Source organism: Protomyctophum bolini, assembly GCF_963924005.1.
Source record: "Protomyctophum bolini genome assembly, chromosome: 17".
NCBI lineage: Eukaryota > Metazoa > Chordata > Actinopteri > Myctophiformes > Myctophidae > Protomyctophum > Protomyctophum bolini.
This window is the reverse complement of record NC_137878.1, coordinates 25703536-25727928: the sequence shown is the minus strand read 5'-3', so window position 1 is coordinate 25727928 and position 24393 is coordinate 25703536. Positions and strand designations below refer to the sequence as shown.

Genomic DNA, 24393 nt, shown 5'->3' with positions numbered 1-24393 from the left:
TGTACCTGAAATAGTGATTTTCCAGCCATTTCTCCCACATACTTTACCTGCTCTGCATTATTCCAAAGGAATTTACAATAAACAGCAATATTATGATGAAAAAAAATCTTTATTGTTTTGGCTTTTGCAGGACTTGATCATAGACCATTTATCCAGATATTATGGGTAGTCCATGTTAATTCAAGCATTATTTCTACATTATATGGAGAGTCAGTGTTAATGTATGACATTTCCTCTCGGTAGGTTTTATGGTGACTAAAACTAGTTTCCTCATTCAATTCCGTTACAGTGTCATTCCACAGCAGCTTAGCCATAACATGCCCGATAGCATCTATGAAGCACATAGTCCAAGAGAACACCAGCACTGACGACGCATGGCCTTGCTTTTGTGTGACGGGTTGCATTGGATTTTGATCTGTAGGCCCTCTCTGAGGTCACTCCTTTTCCTTGATCTTGTTGACAAGGGTTTCTCCTAGCGCCTCCAACACCTCCCGCTTGTAGTCATCAAAGTCGCCATCAATCTGATTGACCGCACAGTCCTCGACTACCCACATATTACACTTAGTCTCAGTGATAAGCCTGGCATCGTGACTCACAATGATAACAGCTGTAGAAGAGTGGAGACCATCACCAATTACTTATTGTCCAAGCAGTAAATCATTTCAGTATATTACCATCATGTTCATAATGTGTAGCCACATTGTTTATCGTTAAATGACTACATACCTCCTTTGTATTCATTGATGGCTTCTGATAAGGCATCAATCGACTCAATATCCAGGTTGTTAGTGGGTTCATCCTGATAGATTAATTTAGAGTTATTAATCAAGATCTGAAATGCTCACAAGTTGACCCCCAGTCAAGAGGGTTTAAGTGGTAAACATTAGACATTTACAATACTAAACCTGTTATTTCATTAGTCGATTAAAGCTGCTATAAGCAATAATATGTCAAAATCTTTATTCTTTTTGGTATTCGGACAGCCAGCAAGGAGTAAAACGCTCCCCCCAAAAAGCCCCTAGATGCGTCAGAGACAAAATCTTTTTTGGGAGCGTTCTACACATAAAATAAAAAGGGTCATTAAAATTGACATTATAGCTTATAGCAGCTTTAATCAAATATTCATTAATAATTCCACCCCAAGACGTATAAGCTGCACGTACCAAGATCAGTACATCAGGTTGGCGGCAAGCCAGCTCAGCAAATACTACACGCGCCTTCTGTCCTCCTGTTGAAGAAATTGTACGTTACCAAGATCACCAAACACTACCGTAATTCAAAAGTGTGAATTGATTCCATAATCATCTTTTGTTCTTACCTGAGAGTTTGGATATCTGAATGGTGTGCGCGTGGCTCTCCAGGCCAAAGCGACCCAGGCACTTCCTGCTGTCCTGATATTGAAGGTTGAAGTTCCTCTGAAGATACTCTGTGGCTGCTTCGTCCATGTTCAGCTGGTCTGCATACTGCTGGTTGAAGAAACCCACTTTCTACAAGGGGAGGGGGGGGGGGGGACATTGACATTGATTGATTAGTTTATTAACAGATTGGAGACTTACAGTACATTTCAAGCACAACTCAATACAAAACTGTTAACTGTGGACGACACCAAGTATTACACTTGTTTACAATAGGGCCCACCATGTCTAATTCATCATTTACCAATACACGGTGTCAAGTGGGTATTAACCACTAGATTGTCCGCCCTGAAACTGGGAGGTCGGGGGTTCTATCCCAAAGACTGTAAAAATGGGACCCAATGCCTCCCTGCTTGGCACTTAGCATCAAGGGTTGGATTGGGGGGTAAAATCAACTAATCAAATGATTTTCGAGCGTGGCACGGCTGCAGCTCACCGCTCCTTGGCTGCGGGTCACCGCTCCAAGAGATGGGACAAATGCGAAGAACAAATCAAGCCTGCTCCAAACTGGCACACGTTCTGAACGCCGACCAGGCCCTGAACATTCATAACATTACCTGACCATTCAACAGCTAACATTACCTGACCATACAACAGAGTGAAAATGTTCAAAGTCAATTATCTATTCATAAGGGTATTTTAAGATTTAAAGTTCTCAAAAGGTCAGGAAAGGTTTAACTCACCAGCCGATGATTCTTCCTCATTTCACCTTTGCCCTGAAAGATGATTAGTTCAGTTTACTCACAAGAATGTACATCGACTCGAGGTAGAACAAAAACGTGGGGAATTTTCTCAGACTTACTGGGTTTAGTTTTCCAGTGAGCAGCAGTAATAGGGTACTTTTTCCAACGCCATTGGGTCCAACTATGCAAACTGTGGATGGGAATATGAGAATCAAAAGTTAACAGGGGTGAGACAAACAATAAAACAATAAAATACAATAAAAACAAGTTAGAGGTTTAACTACTGGTTAGCTCCTTCTTAGTCCGTAGCACTTGCCCTAGCCTCAACAACCTTGCAGGCGTACAATATGCAAAGGCTCAACTTATGTAACTTAAGTATATACGGATTATACACATAGTTTCATTATATAGACATTCCACTGTTAGGTTCTTAGCTTATGTATGATTCATGACTATTTTTATGTATAACCATGTTTTTGTTCTTGGTTACTGGAACGCTCTGGATTAAGAGCGTCTGCTAAATGCCTAAATTGTAGGGAATCTTTGCCAATATTCTATTTGAATCCCATCATTCCATTTGACTCTCCAGTGCTGAGATCGACCTCTCTACACACGGCACATTGCAAAGTTATTTTTTCATGTCCTCGCAAAGTCGCAATGAACAACATGGATTCAGGTTAGATTTAGAAATGGGCTAAATTGCGCTTTAATGGCTCAAATTAAAGTGGTACACTTACTCCTGGACTCCATGTCAATTCCAAAGTCCACATTCCTAAAAAGAGGCTTTTGTCCCTCATAGCCAAAGTCAACACCTGTATTAGGGATAAGAATAGCAGAGTTGATGTATATGCATGTACGCAAAGCAATCACACATACAGTCTTGGCAATCACACATAAGGTCCTGATGAATATTTGATTGACAGACAGACACAAAGGAGCAGGCACGTGCAGAGTGTTAGAGAGGCAGGGGCTGAAATCCCATAAGAGGGCACCTTTGGCCCAAAACAGCAGATCTACAAGCTCACAACACGTCGCGCTGCGACGCGTTGAGAGCTTATAAGCTATTTTCGGGGCGCAACCCTGCACTCTTTATCTACTGGAGATGCGGTGTACGGCGTTTTCGAACTGTGTTCTAAACAAATTGGTTCAATGCAAAATGTTGCGTTCAAGTTCAGGGGCTGAAGAAGCCCCCTTTGATGTCTATGTGTGCACGTCCCTGCAAAGGAACCTGATTTCAGAAAGCGCTTACAATGTAGTCCCAAGATGGGGGGAGAGAGCGGCGGGGGGTCAGGGAAGGTGAACTTGACGGTGTATTCTTTGGGTCTCTTCAGGAGCTCCTGACTATCCTGGCTCTCTTCCTCCATAGCGCCTTTCTTTTTGCCCTTTGCTTGTTTTCTGGTCAGCGCGTCCTTCGTCTGCTTCTCCTAATGGCAAAATAACAACAAAACAAAATGTTTTCTGGTCAGTCAGTGCGTCCTTCGTCTGCTTCTATAAAAACAAAACAAAATGGCGTTGAGTGTTGCAAAAATGTCAGCAAGACCAACAGACTGTATGAGACAAGTTTCAATCGAACAATAACGGTGAACGTTTCAGACCACCTTATAGCAAAATAGTATTTACACTAGACTAGAAGCACCAAAATCTATGAATCTTTTTTATACCGTTTTGCTGCCGTTAATCTTGGCCTCCAATTTTCTTCATTTCAACCATTTTCTTAGTTAGTTGGATTGTTCAGTGAAAGGGAACATACACATGAAAATTCTCCTCTTATTGAATATATCATGGCATAAGTAAACGATAGAAATAAAAGTAATTTCTTGGGTGAACTATTCCTTTCAGGACCTGACCTGACAATGAACATTTCCCACATTTCAATTATTATTTGAGAGGACCAACATGGCTCCATGACAAGACAATTCACTTCACCTGGAAAGGTACACAGACACGTGTTAGTACTGTCCATGTTCTTTGTACCATTGTTGTGGGATAGTATGAAATGCATATGATGCATGGCAGTGGCTCAGGGGTAGAGTGGCTGGATGGTAACTGCAAGGTTGCCTGTTCGAACCCGGGCTCCCCCAGAGTTAGTGTCGAAGTGTCCTTGAGCAGCAAGACACTGAACCCCCAATTTCTCCCGATGTGCAGGTTGGTGCCTTGCATGGTTTCCGTCGCCATCGGTGTATGCATGTGTATGTGTGAATGGGTGAATGTAATGCACAATCCATGTAAAGTGCCTTGGATAAAGGCGCTATATAAATGCACTATTTTAAATGTGAAACCTGACCACATGACATCAGTACTTTACCTACTTTTTTAATGGCTAGAACATGATGAAAGGCATTCCATTCCATTCATATGATAATGCATCTTTAACCCGGTATCTATAGTTTCTTGAGACACTACACTGCACTCATTAACAATTACACTCAGGCTCAGTGCTTTGAAAGAGAAACCCTGCGAAACAGACGGGAGTGGTGTGGTGGAAATTAACATGAATGGACCTAGTAGATGCATATCAATGGGTATCCTGTTAACACTTACTGTGGTGTCCCTAAATAGACATGTTTAGCCAATCTACAAGTTCACAAGTTACAAGTTCACCTATGGGAGAAAATTAGCTGAGCTTTGCCCAGCAAAAATAAATTGCTGGGCAAAATTGCTGGGCAAAACCAGGAGGGCAGCGGCGTCAACTTCGGGAGTGCCTGAGGGGTTAGGCACCCACTGACAAAATAATAAGCCAAACAGCACCCACTGAGATGAAGGCTGAAGATCCCCTCCTCCTGGTCATTTTGTCACGTAGTCACACACCTTTACGGGGGTGGGGGGTGCTTGGGCCACTGAGGTGGTGGGCGAACAGGTATTCATTCGATGCTAATAAGGTGGCTTTTCTTCTGCTGCCAGGTAGAGAGTATAAATGTTGCATTGCAGTAGGCTACAGTAGGCTACAGGCTTTATTTCCATTTGACTACTATGATGAAGCCACCTCCAGCCAAGAAGAGATTAGTCCAGTCCATGCTACAATTCGGCACCGCCACCAAGACCCGGCTCCCAGTGCCCGCCACCACCACACCGACTCCGGCTCCCGCGGCCAAGATCCCGGTGCCCGCCACAGACAACGTAGCTGCCGTGGCGGACGCCGCCACCAAGACCCGGCTCCTAGTGCCCGCCACACCGACTCCGGCGCCCGCCGACAAGATCCCAGTGCCCGCCGCCGCCAACGTAGCTGCCGACAGTGCCGAGGCGGACGCCGCCACCAAGACCCGGCTCCCAGTGCCCGCCACCGCCACACCGACTCCGGTGCCCGCTGTCAAGGCCCCGGAGCCTTTAAGAGATAATAATTCTAAAATGGTAAAGTGTAAGCGACCGCGACAATTACGCTATTATTGCTGAAACTATTTCATTCTTTACTGTTTATCATTGATCATGCTGAAATGTTGAAACAAGATGCTGACAATGTAATCTGTTCGTTGTGAACTGAAAGCGCACTGTGTTCATTAGCAGACTGTAAATAAAGTACAAAACGAAAAAAAAAGAAAAACGTTTTTCCCCCCGCTGCGGCAGGGGGGGGGGGGGGGGGGGATTGTGCAGGGCAGCGATCCAGGAACCCCGAGTTGGTGTTGGCTATGGCTTTGTTTAGACCTCACTCTCGCAGCAACTAACTAACTAACAAGTAAGACACGCGAACGCGGGAAGCGAACGCTGCTCGTAAATTGCAATAACAATTAGAATAAATTACTACTTTAAGTTTTTTTTAAGTTAAGTTGTGTGTGTGTGTGTGTGTGTGTGTGTGTGTGTGTGTGTGTGTGTGTGACAGCTGCGCCCTCTGGTGGCGGGCGGGTGGTGTTACAGCGTGACACACAGACACAGACATGTTCTGCTAGGTCTCATAGTTAGTGCTCAGTGCGTTCGCAATCACTGCATTCACAACAAGTTGACAAATTGCGATGTGGTGCATTTATCATTAAAATGGTTAATCTATGCTTGTATTATTCTAATTAGCCGCCTATAAAAAAATATGTTAAAGCAATGTTTTACATAGAGTGACTGGGGAAAAAGGAGGATCACATGAGAATAGTCTGTCTAGCAAACAAAACTAATCGGTGGACATGATGCATCTCATTAAACACCCCTGGCCTCTATTGAAACAGACCGGTGATTTGATCATTTACAATTTAGACATTTAGCAGACGCTTTTAATCCAGCGCGATTTACAGTATCAAACCAAGTAGTCTTATGCACACCTGATAGGCTCTGAGACGAGTGCGTAGGACTGTAGGCAGGGCTCAATGTAGGGATGCACCGAAAGGGAAATTCTTGGCCGAAACCGAACACCAAATATAGGAAACAGTTGGCCGAAAACCGAATATCCGAATATGATTAATATTACCGGTATACATATTTGTTCCTACCATTGCCGTCATGGCCGTACCTTAAAGCTACCTGATTTATGGCAAAATAAATGGTTATGGCAAAACTTAACCTAAATAATAATCACTATTATGGGTCCAGAAAAATTGATTCAGCTCTTTTGAATGCATTAATTGCATACACTATTCGGTGATATATTTTCTGCCTATTTGGGCAGAAACCGAATAGGCTGAAAATGCTTTTTTAGCCATTTTCTGCCGAATATTTTCTGCGGCCGAATATTCGGTGCATCACTAGCTCAATGTATTCAGAAAAATGCACATAAAGTGCACAAAGTGATGCCTGAAGAAGGTCTTTGACCGAAACGTTGCCTAATAAAAGTGTTCATATTGCAAGTGCAGACAGTGTGCGGGTGTTTGTGCACTTATGTGCATTTTTCTGAATACTTTTGGTGATAAGAAATTACCAGTCACCAAATTCAAACACTGCGGAGTGGCAACGCTCAGCTAATGACAAGACAAATATTTTCCCTAATTAATGAGTCTATTTCAAGAGTGGTTGTGTGAGGAGATCCGTTATTACCTGCATTGTTCTGAACTAGTTAAAAGCCTATAGAGCCAACTCAATCTTCTTAAAATCTTGGAAAGAAATGGCCATGATTGTCAGAAGAGATTAAAGTGCGTGCAAGCAGTTCCATTTAGAATTTTCCTGGATACCAGATAAAAACCAAATGCTTGTTTGCCTCAGTTAGCTAGTTATAATGTCCAGTCCAACTGGTTAATTCATGATAGGCAATGCGGTTAGATAATGCTAGCTACAATAAAATATGAGACGACCAACAGCCGACTGGGTGTGTCCATGGGATGTGGCTAATCTCTTAGTAACATAGAAAGCTCTACTCACAGCCTGTTTGGTCGACTTGCCACCAGCCTTCAGGTCCTTGAGCTTCTTCTCCTGCTTGTCGAACTGCTTCTGAAGCTCCTTCTGTTTCTGCACATACATCTTCTTAAATGTCACTTTTGGAAAGGAAAGAAATTAATTTAGTGTAGCCCTGTCAGAAGACCAGAGATCTCCGCCTACTCTTGTCTGGTCACATCTAAATTCAGTGAATGGTCTAAAACTGTGTGAAAAACCTTTGCGGATATACCGGAAAAAAATACATCGGCACCTAAGGGGTGATGGTATCGTATTCTTTAGACGAGGACACAGCGACAGGTTTTGTACGTGGAGCTGTAAATGTGTACGTACGGTAGTTGCCCCTGTAATAGAACAGTTTCTGGTAGTCCAAGTGCATGATGTCTGTACAAACTTCGTCCAGGAAACTCTGGTCGTGGGAAACGATGAGGAGAGTCTTCTTCCAGCCTTGAAGGTAGCTTTAAATAGAGCAGAAGATAAAAAAAAACCCAAAATGAAACAAGCGCTTTTCAAAAACAATGTTTATAATGTGCTTTACAATGTCAAGGGATAACCAACAACAATCAAATGAAATGCATAAAATAGACAGTATAAGACGATAATAGAACCAAAGCATATACATACATGGACATGAAAAATGAGCAAGATGATAAATCTAAGGAAAGGCTTTAGTGTACAAATATGTTTTCAAAGGTGATTTGAAAGTAGACACTGAATTAGCTAGCCTTAAAGCCAAAGGTAGGTCATTCCAGAGTCTGGGTGCCTGGGCCGGTTGCCCATAGTGAAAGGCAGGTCATTGAAGCATTTATATGCAATAATCAAGGAGGCCGTTAATTGTTTGATAGCCACAACCAATCAATTTGGATTAGAAGACACTGGCATTGTCATGTAGCTCTAAAATTCTAAATGATAAAAGCGGCACGGTACTTGTTAAGCCAGATGACGGCATTCAGGTCCAGGTGGTTGGTGGGCTCATCCAGCATCAGGAGTGTGGGCTCCATGAACAGAGCTCTGGGAAGGAAAACAGGTGTGGAAGAACAGTGTTATGTAAGCCTACAACACAAGCTAAACAATTTAGACCCAAGTTCGATTCTACAAATGTCTTCCAAATCATGACAGTTTTCTGAGTCAGTGGTTCTCAAACTATTTCATGTCAAAGACCCCCAGAACTATATGTAATTGGCCGCCGACGCCCATCTAAAAATATGTTGTTCCAACCAGGGAGATCCAACCAGCAGATCTAACAAGCTCCAACCAGCAGATCTACAAGCTCATAGCGCGGAACCAAGTGCCGTGCTATGAGCTTGTAGATCTGCTATTTTTCAATAGCTAAAGTACAACATAATGCTTAAAACACCAAAAGGGGTTCCCGCCCAGAATGGGTTAAACAATTTCAACCTGGTGGTCCCTAAAGGCAAGATTTAACATTAAAAAAAACTTTCTAAAATGTTGTACCTGGCGAGGGATACCCTCATTCTCCAACCTCCTGAGAACTTCTTGGTGGGTCTGTTCTGCATCTCAGGAGTGAAAGAGAGACCGGCCAAGATACGACGTGCTTTAGCCTCTGCGGCTGCAGCTCCAATGGCCCTAAGCTCCTCATAGACCTGGAAAAGACAAGACAACAGAGTGAGCCTTGTCCAGTTTCAAAGAGAACCCATTATAATATACAAGTGACAATTGTTCTCTTATGTCATAATTAAACACCCCCCATGACATTCTATTCCATTTAATAGACAAACCTCATTGAGGTTTCCTCTGACCTGAAAAACAACTTTCCACTTCTTTCATGACCATGGGAACATGGAATAAACGCGACAATGGGCCAGATTCACAAAGGCAATTTACCACCAGGTGTAAATGAAGTGCGTAAATGAGTGTGTATATTCCGTACGCTCAATCTCACGTGCCATTCATCAAAGGTGGTGTACCTGCCTTCATCTGTGGCTTCTGTGCACATCACGGCTGCAGCTAATTTCTCTAATGTCTCTCCCAAGCGTTTCGCCCGGTGTCGCCTTGCGTAAATAGAACATACACGCCCATTTCACGCCATATAAGGCAACAGGAAATATATTATCTCAGGTGAAAAATGTCACAACCTGCAAAATGCACAGATCTCCAAGCTTACAACGGTGAACGCGGTGCTCCGCAATGCACCGCATGAACTTGTAGATCAGCTTATTTTGACAGGAAAGTCTGTCGCTATGTCAACTGACTGAATGTTATAAAGTATAGGCTAATCTCACTTATAAAGTACTAGAATTTCGCGGCCGCTTTGCCGGTCGCGTGCGGAGAAAGACATAGTGTATAGCCTGCATGGCTATTCCTGTGTGTGTGTGTGTGTGTGTGTGTGTGTGTGGCGTGGCGAGAGAGAGAGAGATCGTGGCTTCCAGGCGTGTGTGTGCGTGTGTGCGCGCAAGCAAAAGTACTCGGCGAACAGTGTAATTGTAATAGTTAGGCACAAACCAAATACTGTCGAATAACAATGTTGCTGTAACTAAGAGATTCGCTGTTGGAGCTATAATTTTATATACAGAGATTTAGAAGGAATAAGAAAAATGGTGAGCCGACTATTACTCCTTCCGCGAAGATGTTTCTCTGCGGCCGGACTCGGAGAGAGGGAGATCAGATTGCAGGCTCGCAGCAGGCAAAGGAGAGAGCTAGTGACGGGTGAGCACATGTTGGCTCTGATTGGCTGGTGGCCACATTTTATGATGTTCACATCTTTTCATTGGCTGATGTTCACATCTTTTCATTGGCTTGTGTTCACATCTTTTTCGCCACGTGACAACTTTACAATTGTTAGAATAGATAGGCTAATCCCACTTATAATGCCACTCTAGTTAATTTATTTAAATTCAACCTCAGAACCAAGGCTATACTTGGCAATTAAGAGCTGCATTGGCAATGACGGTCTGTCTCCGTCAGACCGTCATGTTTGTGAACCAGAGTAGAAATTATGCATAGGCCTACAAGCGCAAACTGTGCAATAAAAATAATTCGGCTATATGTATAAGCTATAATTATTTGTGCTGATCAATGTTGGGGGACATAGCCTATTAGCCTACATATTTTATTTGAGGTTTGGAACTATTAGTATTAATTGATTCAGCATGAATACTAAAGTATACTAAATGCATTTAGGCTTTCATCACCGACCCTGAAAGTCAGCTTGTCACTTGACTTGGAAATGGTCGTAGAATATGCCCAAAGTCACGGCCAAAGGAAAATTATTAATTCCACACGTTAACGTAGAAATCGGTCGGTAAGCAAAAAATATGAGCGTAAATTGCTTGCTGAATCTGGCCCAATGTCTCTCACCTTATCTAGTCTCTCTGCCACACTGTCCTCTCCTTTCTCCAGCAGGGCCTGTAGCGACTTCTCTTCTTCCAGGAGCTTCAGGCGACGGGTGTCTGCTTTCAGCACCGCCTGGACGGCAGGAGTGTCGTCGGCCAGCACCTCTGACGGGTGGAGAGACACAGGGGGACAGTGAGCAGAGGATGAGAGGGAGAGAGAGAGAGAGACACAGGGGGACAGTGAGCAGAGGATGAGAGAGATCGAGAGAGAGAGAGATCAAGAGAGAGAGAGATCGAGATCCAGGAATTCATTCCAGTAGAGTTCATTCTTACCTTGTTCACACAGCAGCACATCAATGTTGGGGGGAATACTTAGTGCTCTGTTGGCAATGTGTTTCAGTAATGTGGTCTTTCCTTTGCTGATAGAAGAGAGACAGGAGAGTAACAGTTTGTTACTGATAATTTTTTATATTAAGTCGTGTTTTATGTAGTGTACTCTCTGTACATTTGTGTTAAGGATCCGCTTGAAAATGAGATGGTTCATCTCAAGGAGTTTGTCCTTCTAATAAGGGTATTCTAATCTAGGCCGTGTCTTGAATGAGAGAATTTACCCATTTGGTCCAACCAAGCCATATCGTCTGCCCGCCACAATCAGAAGGTCAGCGTTGACAAAAAGTTGCTTTCCGTGAGCAGATATGCTGAACTTCTCCAGCTGGTGGGTTAGAGATTTGAGGACACATTAGCAGAAATAACATGCATTTTAAAACAGTTTAATATTTAATATCATATTGTCTATGTCCCTCAAAGTTTGATGACGGCGGTGGTGGTTCAGTGGTAGAGTGGCCGAATGGGAACCGCAAGGTTGCCAGTTCGAACCCGGGCTCCCCCAGAGTTGTGTCGAAGAGTGTCGAAGTGTCCTTGAGCAAGACTCTGAGTCTGAACCCCTAATTGCTCCTGATGTGCTGGTTTGTGCCTTACATGGTTTCCGCCGCCATCGGTGTATGAATGGCGAGCATACAACAAGGTCAGACTAAAGAGGTCCTTTGTCTACCAGTCGACCTTGAGGCTCAATCAGGAGATGTAGTAGCCACAGGATAATCTAAGCGGTGGATATTGCTCATGTCTTTATGTATGTAAATTGTCTTGTTCTCTGTGTTTTGTTGTTCTGCATACCTGGCTGCTTGTGTCGCAAGACAAATTTCAGTGTGAACTGACAATAAAGTACTATATCATATCATATCATATCAATGCGTGTGTGAATGGGTGAATGTAATGCACAATCTATGTAAAGCCTTTGGATAAAATCATCAGGTAAAATCATACCTCCCGTTGTTGTCGATCGCATCAAGAGTGTCTAGCTACTTCAGCCACATCCGGGATAACATCCGGTCCGTCACTAAATGTGCTCCGCTGCTATAAATCGCTGGGCGCTATGATTTAATGGATTAAATAACCCCGGGTGTTCGGGGAATTAATGGATTTTTCTTTTTCTTGTTTTTTTATGTTTTGTTGGGGTAGGTAGGGTTATTTGATGCAGAAACAGTGAAGTCATTTGTATTGTGATGACAGGCAGCTCACCTTGATATCAGAGGCATTCTCCAGCATGGCTTGTCTGGAGGACAACTCAGCCTGGGACACAGAGAAGTCTCCTTCTATTGCATTCTGGGCACGCACACTGGCAACCTGCTTCTCATACTCCATCTGGAATTATACACATTATGGTCAGACCCAGAGCAAGCAGACTGAAATAATAAGCTAGGCAGTGTTCCATCAGACAGACTTTAAGTGCACTGCCTGGAGTCGTTTGCATAGGTGGATGTCCAGAACCGCTACGCCCATACATAAGGCGGCATATATAGAGATGCTCCGAACCGCCAGTGCGACCGCTATGCCCATAAATGGTCCTCAACCACAGCTCTTCCCAATTACCTTTTTCTTTATCTTCTTTTTCTCCTTCTTGCTAAGGTTTGCCAATGGGTCGTCATCGTCCTTCTTGGCCTGCTCTGCGATAACGTCCTCAGCACACTGATGGGTTGAACGAACCACAAGAAAGATTTAAAAACACAAGACCCCAATAAATGCAGAGATCAGCACAAAGCTTCATAGGAGAAAAACGTACCATCATGGTGTCATTATCCCCATCACTCTCCTCTTCTTCCTCCTCCTCCTCGTCTTCGCTGCGTGGTGTGGGAACCGGCTTTCCCTTCTACTTGGGAAAGGTATGACATAAAAAACATAACCGCCAATTCTCCATTCGCAACATTTGCAGAAAACAGCAGATCTACAAGCTGCGAAGCAGTGTGAGCTACTACTAGAAAGACATTTTGTGTAGAGGGTAAAAAGGAAGGGACCAAGTACAGACGAATCCACAGAGGGGTGCCCTCCTTGGCAGCGGCCATTACTGAGGTGTACCATTAACTGATTAGCTACACCTGGCCGACAGGGCACTGCTCCATGGATAATCCATATGGTGGGTCCCCAAATTATTAAAAGAAAATTATATATATATATATATATATATATATATATATATATATATATATATATATATATACATACCGGTATATATATATTATATAACTGAATGGCTGGAAAAAGGAAATGAAGAGTTTACATACATAGTACATGCATAAACTTTCCTTAAAGGAGAATTCCATGCTAGAACTTACTTTTATTTGTAGTTGTTCCGTCCCCACCAAAGAGGTCCAGGTGTTATTTTGTGCAAAAGTGCATAATTGGCCATTTCCCCTAATATAAGCCCATAATGGGGGTTGTGCTTTTGTGCTAATTCACTTATTTCCATCGAAATAAGTAGTAAAGTGTGCCGCTTGGGATACTATTTACATTAAGAGAGGATATATACAAAAATTGATTTTTGAGCGATGGAAATAAGCGAATTAGCACCCCAATGCCCCATTCAATTAAATTCATTGAGGGCTTATGGTAGGGGAAATAACCACGCTTTTGCACAAAATAACACCTGGACCTCTTTGGTGGGGACGTAACAACTACAAATAAAAGTAAGTTCTAGCATGGAATTCTCTTTTAATGATTATATCTGGTTTCAGTATTCATTTATGATTTTGCAGTCAGTTCGTATTGGGGGTGGGGAGGGGGGCAGGGGTCGAGACATGGCCAAAGCATTTCCTGGGGTCACTAGCCAAAAACGTTGAGAACCCCTGGTCTATAGAGATCTGGGGGAACCTGATCAACAAAGTATTATATATATATATATATATATATAGGGTTTAAGTGGCTAAATCGATCACTGAGCGGTACAAAGTGGTCTGTAGCACTGATGCATGCATCTGACTCGTTATTAACTTGCCTTCTGCTGTGTTTGGACCTTGGCTGGTTTGGGTTCCTTTTTGGGTTCCGTCTTCTTGGGTTTCTCCTCGACTTCCTTTTCCTTTTCGTCTTCCTTCTCATCCTCATCGGATGCAAACTGATAATGTAAAAAAAGTGTGATTAAACAGTTTGTTTTGCTAAGATGACAAACACCTCAGTCTCAAGACAGACTGCATCCACAGTGGACTAGTGCTGCCTGCAACAGAGTTCTCGTGCCGAGGACTCGATGTGAAAAAACAAAATTCCTGTTTGGAACTTTGGATGGGATGAGTTTGTCCAGTGAAGGTTAGGTAATGTTGTGTATAGACGTACCCAATATGTGGCAAAATTTGACTGAGGGGCTGCCATTGGATTTTTTTCATGTCATACGAAAGCAGGGAATCATAGCTTCAAATTGACATATTGGTTGTTCAGTTTGACCCACCAGTTTTGGAGATATGGTTTATAGAGTAATGTCTTGCAGAAAACAGCGAGTTGAGAAAACAGGCTTGAAAGGTTCACTTCTGTGGACTCTAACATTACACCTAGCTACATGTTTAAGCATTGTCGATTTCAGCTCTGACACTTATTTCAGACATGCTCTAGTATGTGAAGAGTCTGCCTGTGCTATTAACTAATTTTGGATAAAAATAGAAAATAAAGTTTTTCTCCTCAAAGCTGGAGGTTGCACGATGGCAGGCCCTCAGTCAAATCTGGTCATATTATGAACCCTTTCTAGATCAGCTACAGCATGTCTGTGTTTATGACACACTAGCTCGGTATAAATTATGGTTAAAAATATAAATGGTTTTTCAGCAAGCTCAGGGGTACTCCGATAACTTAACTCTGATCACCGTCCAGATTGAAACTGTATGATTTAAAGACATTTTCTTTGCAACAATTGCTTTTGACCGTCATCTGATGCTGTATCTATGATCGAAGACGAACCACGGCCACTTCTGCAATACTGGCGAGAATATACAGGCATGCCAATCCCATCCAAATAAGGTACATTTGTGAAACAACAGACGTGTTAGTAATTATACACAAGAGAAAGTTCAGGAAGCTAATCCCATCCCAAGTGGGGCTGAAGATAAGAATGAGAACGTCAGTGAAGAACGAAATTGATGTGAAATGTTGCCTTCCACCTTCAAGTCCCACTACATGGAAACAATGAAGAAAATAAATCTAAGGTAACACAGGAAATAAAAACTAATACGCACATCACTTTAGTAGAGGTGCTGGGTTCAAAAGTAGCATCAAGAAAAGAGAAGCCAAGGCTCTTCGTCTGGTCAAACTCCTGGAGTTTTACCAGATGAAGAGCCTTGGCTTGAAACGTCGTCAATAAAGTATAACTTTTGGAGCAGATGAGTGTGCAGGTTCTTTTCTCTTTTCTTGAGACAGGAAATAAACAAAGATGGAGCGTGATGGATAGTATAGAATAGATACAGAACCTTTTTTTAGAACCCACCTGCACCTTCATAGGCTTAGATTTAGCTTTTTTCTTGCCTTTAGACACCTTCTCAACCTCCTGTATCAAAGACGGACAGACATTTACAGAGATATACCCATCGTTTTCAGTAAATAACCTCTCAGCCTACAAAGAACAGATGTTTAAAAACATCAATATAATAACCTTCTGGAGCTGGTTCATTTGTGCATCTTTAGTACAAATTCCAAATATCTATGCTCACTGCTCAGAGCAAAGAACAGAACAGTACAGATCAATAGCCAAAGGACGGTATAGCTTAACTAGATAAAGTGCCCATCGGCACAGGTCTCCACCAGGGCAGGTCAGGTTGTGGCCTCCTGGTGGCGCTATAATAGGCCAATGTGAAAAGGGTGCCATTTCTTCTTGCCTTGGATGGCAATTAGTTGATTTGAGGCTTTTTGTTCAAAACGGGCTAATCCTGCAAACGTTGAAAGCCAATGTTAGCCAATTAGGATGGAAAATGATATATCGGACAGATCCGTCTTGAACACATGACTATAGAGATAGTGTGTAAGCCAATCGTTGTAGAATCTGAGAAATCCAACAGACTCGTCTTGATCACATGACTACAGAGATCATGTTGCGTGAGATTTGGATGAAATATGTGCGACTAACATAAGCAATGTGTTTTACAGAAATCGGCCTCATGGTGGCGCTATAACCGGCAGATGTGGAGGGATGCAGGAACAATGTTTTTCCATGGCCTCTAGGGAGTGCGCATACATAAGATATACAGACATACAGAAATGTGTTTTGCCTAAATCGGCCTCATGGTGGTGCTATAACAGGCCGTTGAGGAATATTTGGGGCAGAGGTTCATCGTTGGCATCCAGGGAGTGTGTGTGCAAAGTTAGGCATGGATCGGGCCAACGGTGCCGGAGATTAGCTGATAACGGACGTGTGTTTTGCCTAAATCGGCCTCATGGTGGCGCTATAACAGGCCGTTGAGGAATATTTTGGGGCAGAGGTTCATCGTTGGTATCCAGGGAGTGTGTGTGCAAAGTTTGGCATGGATCGGGCCAACGGTGCCGGAGATTAGCTGATAACGGACGGACGGACGGACACACACACGGACGGACGAAGTGCAAAACATACTCTCCCCACAGGCCTTTGGCCTGGTGGAGACAATTAGTCAGGGGGAAAAAAAAGACATAACAAATAGGCCAACAAAAAAACAAACCAAAGCTCTTTCTACACTTTCTAGTCAAACAAAGCAAAGCCTGAAAAATGTCGCCCCCAATGGTGGGGCAGACAATGGCAACAGACAACTAGGTAGAACCAGAGTAATATAGTAAGAGAGTGACACTAGCGTTGACTCCCATTGTAACAATGGAATGCGGAAGTGCTCATTCTATCTCAATGGGATAGTTCCAGTCATGGGAGCAATGTTTGGAACTATAGCCCATAGGCACCCGCTTTGCGGCGAGATCAAAGCGTGTCGCTACTCTCCTACTCTACACTCTGGGTAGAACATGCTTCAATAAACTTTTCTACTGTACAACTACACACAAAAGAAAAACCACAGTACCATTTGTGGTGGTCGATCTCCATCAAAAGAACCTTCATCGTCACTCTGACCGAGAGCAGCGAAGATGTTCCCACCCTGAAAAGATACAAAGATGCTTACCATGCAGAACACCAGAGCAAAACTCTTAAAAACCATCACAGGAAAAAAATATTCTCAACAAACCTTATTGTTCTTGCCACCTTTACTGGGGACAAATGCTGTGGAGAAAAAAAGGAGAGGCTTGCCGTTATTGCCATTTGTTATTTCACAAAAGAAAATTGACGACTTAAACCCTATTATATACTTAGTTGACCAGAGGGGTCCCCCAGGGCTCTGTTACTGATCATCTATTTCCGTGGTTCCAGGGGTCCTTGAGGGAGTTCCAGGGGGTCCCCAGCTAAATGATAGTTTGGAACCAAATGGACCCTTATGGGTCTGTAACTCTGACAGAGTACAAATGAAACGAAATTGACCCTAACAGGTCCATTTGTACACTCTCAGAGTTTACAATATAAATCGGGGGTCCCAGAGATAGAAATGCCATTAAATGGGGGTCTGTAAACTAAGATGCATGTCAAACTCGGGGTCCTTGAAATTAAACAGGTTGAGAATCATTGCTAGAGCCGTAAAAATCTTCTCTTATGGAGGTCCCTGGCGTATCTTTTCAAATGGGGCTCCGCGGGCTAATGAGTGTCAATTTGGGGGTCCTTGACATGAAAAGGTTTGGGAACCAATGCACTAGGGTTCATATAGTTAAATGGCCTGAAAGCCAGCCTCCAGTATTTGTTTTACATTTGTCAGCCATTTAATGTTTTCCAGTGCTGACCTGTAATGCTATACTGTACTGTGTACATTGATTCCAGAGATACCATGGACGAGTTTTGACAAATGAGTGCATTTTGAGCGAGAAGTTCCAAATGTTAAGCTCCTCTTAAAATGTTATTTGGCTAAAAGTGACGTCCGATTATCACCCACTAACACACCCGCTTTAAAATGACCCTACAAGTCTAATTGTTCGCCACAGTGTTGCTAAAGCTTGACGCGCAAATTTCAAATCACATACGGAAAAAATAATGACACTCATCATTAAAGGGCACAAGAGTCTGCAACTGTTTACCAGGCTCCTCGTCATCCTCATCGCTGGCTTGCACCGACAGCTTTTTCAGCTTCTCCATAATGTCTGCATCTTCATCGTCATCTCCCCCACCACCTCTCCCTTTCCGGCGGTCTTTCTTCTTTTTTTGAGGCTGAGAAGAACAAACAACATTTTTTCAATGTGTGCAGGGTGCACTTGGGCTAGAATTTGTGTCTTCACAAAAACCTGGAACAGGTTACAATGGGGGACTCAAAGGGCCCCTCCAATGTATCATCATACATCACATTCCATGCTTAGCCAATAAAATCATCACAAAAGTCATTCCGGCCAATCACTTTTGGCATCTTCACTCTTCTGCCCTCACTTTTATCTTTTATCATGTACTTTGCTCAGCCAATCAAATCATCGCTATGGGGCGATCATCAGGCCAATCACAAGTCAATGTCCGTGTTTACACAAACCTGGAAAGCTGGGCATAGGAGGTGCTAGCGCCGCTCAGAATAGACAAAAGGGGGATTTGGCTGCTAAAGTATGACAGTGTTATTAATGTCCTGTTATTGGCTGAGGTATGACAGTGTTATTCATGTCCTGTTACAAATGTTTTGTGAAATTACACCCTTAACAACCACACAAAGTAATTTTTCAGTAGCCTAATGGTGTAAATGATTAGACAGTCATGTTCGAAATACACCAGCACTAGCACATTCTTCCAATTACAAGTGAAGGTTACCTGTTTTCCCTGTGTGTCCTTCACAGGTGCCTCCTCCTCCTTTTCAACTTTGACATCTGTGGCAAGCTCCTCAAAAAACTGGATTACATACAATGAACAGGCAAAATGTTAAAATGTATCACATTTAAACCAGTCAATGTATATACATTGAGTGGATACTGTTAAGTGAACTTACACTCTTTTTGCCTTTTTTATCTTTCTTTCCTTTCTTCACAGCTTCACAGATGCGGGAGCAGATTGTTCACCAAGGGAAGAAAAAGAATAAAGCATGATATCATTAGCCATATAACGAACGACAATAGTCAATGTCCCAAGATCAGCCTAGCCCTGCCCCTTACACCCAATTCATACTCCTATTTTACCGCTGGTTCGGCGCTGTAGTGCCAAAATGATTTCGGCTCGTCAGACATTTTCAGTAGCACCGATGAGCCGACTTTAGGACGGTACCCACCCCCCCGAACCTCAAATGACGTCAAATTGTAGGCTCTACAGCGCCGAACCGACTTATATTCGGCTCTAAAATAGGAGTATGAATCAGCCCTTATACTGTACCATACATGCAGTGAAACTGCGGCCCCTCAACTTCACTCTTTTACTGCCAAGGACGAGTTTAATCCATTCTGGGTGGGATCCCCTTTTGGTGTTTTAAGCATTATGTTCTACTTTAGCTATTGAAAAATAGCAGATCTACAAGCTCATAGCACGGCACTAGATCTACTATTTCTTTTTTAAATCGTGAAAATGTGGCGCAGATTTTTGAATATATATATATATATTCTTTAAATACGTTTTTAACTCAAATCTTTGCTTCTGGGGAGGTCCCTGGAACAACATATTTTCAGATGGGGGTCGGCGGACAATTTCATATAATTTCTGGGATCCTTGACACAGAGGCGTATCTACAATAAGGCGAGGGCAGACGTCCGCCTGTCCAAATCCATTTCTGACCTGGCCAAAATCCATATAATGAGAAAAAAAAAGAGGACAAAAACAAGACCTGATTGGCCGTTGTGGTAGAGCGCGACCCTCAATCACCCATTGGAAAGGGTGCCTTTCAGCCTTTGTATCCTAATCGTCTGGCAGGTATATCTCTTTGAAAACCTTTGGCCCTACGATTGTGCGCGGGGAGACGACAAGGACAATTAACACATCTTGTCTGCCCAAAACGTCATTCCTGGATACGCCACTGCCTTGACATGAATTAGTTTGAGAACCACTGACATAGAAACATAGGATTTTTCAGAAAACTGTCAGGATTTAGAAGACATTTTTTTAATCAGCCTCAGGTCTAAATGGGTTAGTCCATAGTCACAGACTGCCAAGGACAAGTTTGGATGAGTTATTACAAACGCTTCGGACGACTCATGAAATGATGAGTTATTAGGTTATTACTAATATTACTACTATAGTATTATCAACGCTTCGGATGACTTATGAAATGACGATAGCCGACTTTGCTTTAGCCGATTTTGCTTCAGGTTAATTTTGGGGTCTTCAAAATAAAATGCCCAGTTGCATCCAGCGGCAGGGAACGTACATAGAATGAAAACAATGCTGTCAGTCAAAGAGTGCAGCCTTGCAGGAATACTGACATATAGTTTTTTTATTCTTATATCTCAGCCATTACAATTCCAAACATGCAAAGATGGCCCACTTTAATTACTTCAGTCTATATTAGTATATTACTATATATACTATATTAGTAGCTTAATTATGACTATAGTATTAAACATGCATTGTCATTTTTTTACGCTCAATTTGTATTTAAGTTCATTAAGTATAGCCTATCTAACTGCATTTGAAATTAAATACCGGTACAATTTTTACTAATAGCAATTCAAAAATAGCAAAAGATTATTCAGGATTCCTTAAAACATTGCAAAAATAGAAGAAAAAAAACGTTAAAATAGGGCAGTTTTCTGCCAGACAGTATATATGCAATGTGTGCATTCTGTGGACAGGCTGGTGACGCGAGGTTACATCTGGAGTGAGTGTGGAATCCCTCTCCATCATCAAAGTTGCCCACCCCGGCCCTTATGTTACATTAGCAAACTCACATGCCTATATTTAAATGGCATAACTGGCGCTAATAACTGCTCCAATATAAACATAAATGACTCACAGCTATAGTCATTTACAAGATACAAACTATTAAACTAATTTCACAAAACTGTGCCAGACAAGTGAATACAATACAATGACATTGCATCACTTCAAAATTAAAGACCCTTTTAACGCGAGACGCTGGTTTTGCAAACAGCCCAACAGGGTCGTTAACAACGCATACATTGGCGTTGTTGTTGGGAGTGCTAACACTGCTTATTTGTCATTGTTATTTGGATAGTTCAACCATTTAATTAGCTTGCTAGTTATCATTCCAGCAGATGATGAGGACGAGGCTATATTAGCTAGTTAGCTCTCCTAGCTTTTAACTAGTGCCCGTTATGTAGTTACCTGCTGATGGGGCGGCTTCGTCACCGTCCCGCTCTGCCTCTTCTTTCGCTTTCTTGGGCATTTCTGTCGCTTTGATTTGTGTAACTTTGTCTTAAAATTACTTTAAAATGTTCTGTTTTCTGACAGTGACAGTGAGCTTTAGCAGCCGCCGGCTAATTCACTCTAAGCCACACAGATGACATGCGGCCTTTACTTCCCAGTATGATGATGACGCGGTGCCATCACCCACTTTCATTGGCTCGTGTTACACCGACATTGGTGACTTGACAAGTGATATTCTGACTCTAGAGGTCGCAATTTTGCTAAGGCTTTTAGATTTAGTTTCCCCACATAAAATAAAAATAGTACAATTTTAAAATAAAAAGAAGAAGGCTTGGAGCCTTGGAAGGATGGAAGCACATTCTTTCTTGCTCATTGAGAAATGCTGAACCTATGAATATTGTGAAAGTGAAGTGGTTTCAGCAAGTAGCTAATTTGCATAATGGGATTGGTTTTAATTTTTTAATTTTCCCTGCCTCCAGTGGAAGAAGAATATGTAAAAAGGACGCCTGCAGGTGGCAAGTTCTTCTGTATGACAATTTGTATGGTCAAAGGAGGGGAGGGGAGTCAGACTAAATCGAGTCTGGCAGGCTGGCAGTGGCAAATCAGAAGATTTCTTATTTTTTTATTTTTTTATTCAACAGTTCAGTCAGTGGTAGCACTGTAACCAGGGGACCTGCCGTGGTTGGTGACCCACCCTGATCAGGTTGTGTGCGTACGGTATAGTATAGGATGCACCACTGTTTTGCACAAACATCTGGTAGACAATGAAGACAATGAAGGGCCATGCAATGTGATGATTTGCTCTAAAGCAGGCCTCTTCTCCATTCTACTTTGTTCTCAGGAGAGGGTTGAGAACTGGATGCATTCGTTTGAGTACCATCCATCCGGTTGAAGGAAGAAGTTCCCTCTTCTCTTGGTGCGTCCTATACAGTAGCTCTGATCCATACTCCATAGCGTTAGAAGTAGTGATGGGAGATTAATCGGCAAACACATCGGTATCGGCTGATTTTTTTTTTAGATTAATCGGCATCGGTTCGATTAATCAATTAGACCGATTAATCGGTCTGTCTTTACAGATAAACAAGACCAAAGTAACAGCTTGAACAGATCTACAAGCTCACAATTTTAAATAAAAAGGTATTTAAGTTACCGGTAACTCTGACTTGCCTAAGCCTGCAGTGCAGATACCCTAGCTGTTACCACCTCCATAGCTCTTTTCATCCTTCAGCGACCTCCTCACCTTAGTCCCCCCCATGCCCTTTAATGATAGGACCTTCCACTACTCCTTTTGGCAGGTACGTGTCACTACCCTGGCTCTGATGAAAATGAAGTTGCTGCCATAATAATGCCACTGATGTTGCTATGTCCACACAAGAGATGGCACTCTGATCAAAACCTTCTGATTTAAAATGTCTTGGTGCCTACATCGACTATACAGTGAGAAGGATCTCATGGCCAGATGAGATCAGGAAAAGTAAGTGTAGACGAAGGTCCTCAGCCTCCCACAGTCCCACTCACTCAAGGTCACCACTCTTCTTCACGATTAAGTCCTGCAGTCATATCCATGGCAAGACTATCTGGTACGGTACCCTGAGCTTGCAACTTCCCGCCTATATACAGTTTATACACTATAGTCTATAAAACTAAAAGCGGCAAGTGCCCAACTGCCCGAGAAGAAGGCCTACATTGATAAGCTCAAGAGGGACACCGGTCTGCCTTGCAAAGTAGCAGAGCTGCATGCACACTCCTGCAAGTGCAAGGTGGACTCGGTGGAGGGCACTGCAGGGACAGCCAGAGGAAAAGGACTCGTTTTCTGGCTTGTGATGTTTCTACAGTAGCTAGTAGCCTACTACAACCCAGGTGGCCCAGACATTATCTGATACGACTGATAGTCAGTGTGCCATATTAATTATTAACATTCAAAACTAAATATTTTCAACAGATTGATTTCCCATAACATAATATATATCTTGGTCTCTTCTTCAGCAGAAATAACCTCACCTATGTCCCCAGACAGAGTTCAGAGTTTGGATGAACGTATAATTATGTGCAGGATGTAATGCCTGTGTGCCAGTAACTGATAACCATCCCCTGTGCCAATGTTGGCACCCAGGCCACAATTGCCACAATTGATTTGATGGCATATTGTTGTGGGGAAAAGGCATTTTTGTTGCATTTGAAAATAAATAAAATAAGCAAGAAAACTATATATTTTTAAAATGAAATTAACCTGATTCAATCACTAATAAATGACAATTCTAAAACTAAGTTGAATGAAGTTGATGAAATTGCAAAACTGCCAAATGCCAACACTGAAGTAACCGTCTTCGATATGTCATCAATTTCGGTGTAACTGCACTTCGCACAAACCAGAGCCATCATCACAGTCAAATTTGTGTACTTTTGTGTCACGCACGCATTGAACAATATAAATATTAAATATTAAACCACAATATTTATTAAATTCAAGTTTTCCACAAACCGGTGAAATAATATAATGTTGTAGCATGTAGCCTATGCCCTAATGCCCCCCATTGCCCCAAGCAATGTGGGTGATTATTCTTTCTAGAAACGTTCGTGACGCATGTGTTGTGGGCAGGGCAGGAGAGGAGTTCAGCCAAAGAAACGGTCCGGAAGTGGATCAAATTAGCATCTAAAATAAAATATTCTGACTGGCATATTCTGAGGGGGGATCACAAGTGATCTAGGGGCGCTCTTATCATCGTAGCGTAAAATAGATGCTGCATTTGCTCAGACACTATGACGTAACATTCTCCATTAATTCATTGTCAATGGGAATTCAATGTTTGTTTAAGACAAAGTTTGTGGACGGTAAAAAGCAAAAAAAAAGTCAAATTAAATCAAATTGAAAAAAAAAGAGAAATAAAAGGAAAACCATATACAATTTCAAGACTTTCACAGCAAGGTTCGGGCAGCATAGCCATATGTCAAATATATTTAAAATCAATTAACAATTATCAAATCAACACACCTACGCTACGTCGCACAGCTGATCTGATATGCCCACATGGTCTATGGCACCTTTTGTGCCCATATGGAACTGACTGATT

At 42.4% G+C, this 24393-nt stretch overlaps 1 protein-coding gene across 2 annotated transcripts; it reads right to left on the bottom strand.

The window, feature by feature from the left end:
* Window positions 1–90: 90 nt before the first annotated feature.
* Window positions 91–21491, bottom strand: abcf1 (ATP-binding cassette, sub-family F (GCN20), member 1). Of its 2 annotated transcripts, XM_080787739.1 has the most exons (26): window positions 21281–21491; window positions 19002–19042; window positions 18827–18904; window positions 18118–18247; window positions 17184–17218; window positions 17022–17096; window positions 15473–15532; window positions 14003–14119; window positions 12794–12880; window positions 12604–12699; window positions 12253–12375; window positions 11286–11386; window positions 11008–11093; window positions 10700–10839; window positions 8837–8985; window positions 8309–8392; window positions 7715–7839; window positions 7370–7482; window positions 3348–3522; window positions 2836–2910; window positions 2218–2288; window positions 2099–2131; window positions 1319–1487; window positions 1164–1228; window positions 727–799; window positions 91–607 (listed from the first exon to the last, which is right to left on the bottom strand). In XM_080787739.1, the coding sequence occupies exons 1-26, from the start codon at window positions 21339–21341 to the stop codon at window positions 435–437; spliced, it is 2535 nt and encodes an 844-aa protein (XP_080643865.1). In that variant the 5' UTR covers window positions 21342–21491; the 3' UTR covers window positions 91–434. The 2 variants fall into 2 exon arrangements, with proteins under 2 accessions (XP_080643865.1, XP_080643866.1); XM_080787740.1 differs by lacking the exon at window positions 15473–15532.
* Between the last annotated feature and the right edge of the window lie 2902 nt (window positions 21492–24393).

Excerpts from the sequence above, each read along its gene's own strand:
- abcf1 (XM_080787739.1), bottom strand. The coding sequence starts at position 21,341 with ATGCCCAAGAAAGCGAAAGAAGAGGCAGAGCGGGACGGTGACGAAGCC. Across the intron at positions 8,393-8,836 it reads ATGAGGGTATCCCTCGCCAG|AGCTCTGTTCATGGAGCCCA; the intron begins GTACAACATTTT and ends TTTCCTTCCCAG. Across the intron at positions 608-726 it reads CATCAATGAATACAAAGGAG|CTGTTATCATTGTGAGTCAC; the intron begins GTATGTAGTCAT and ends ACTCTTCTACAG.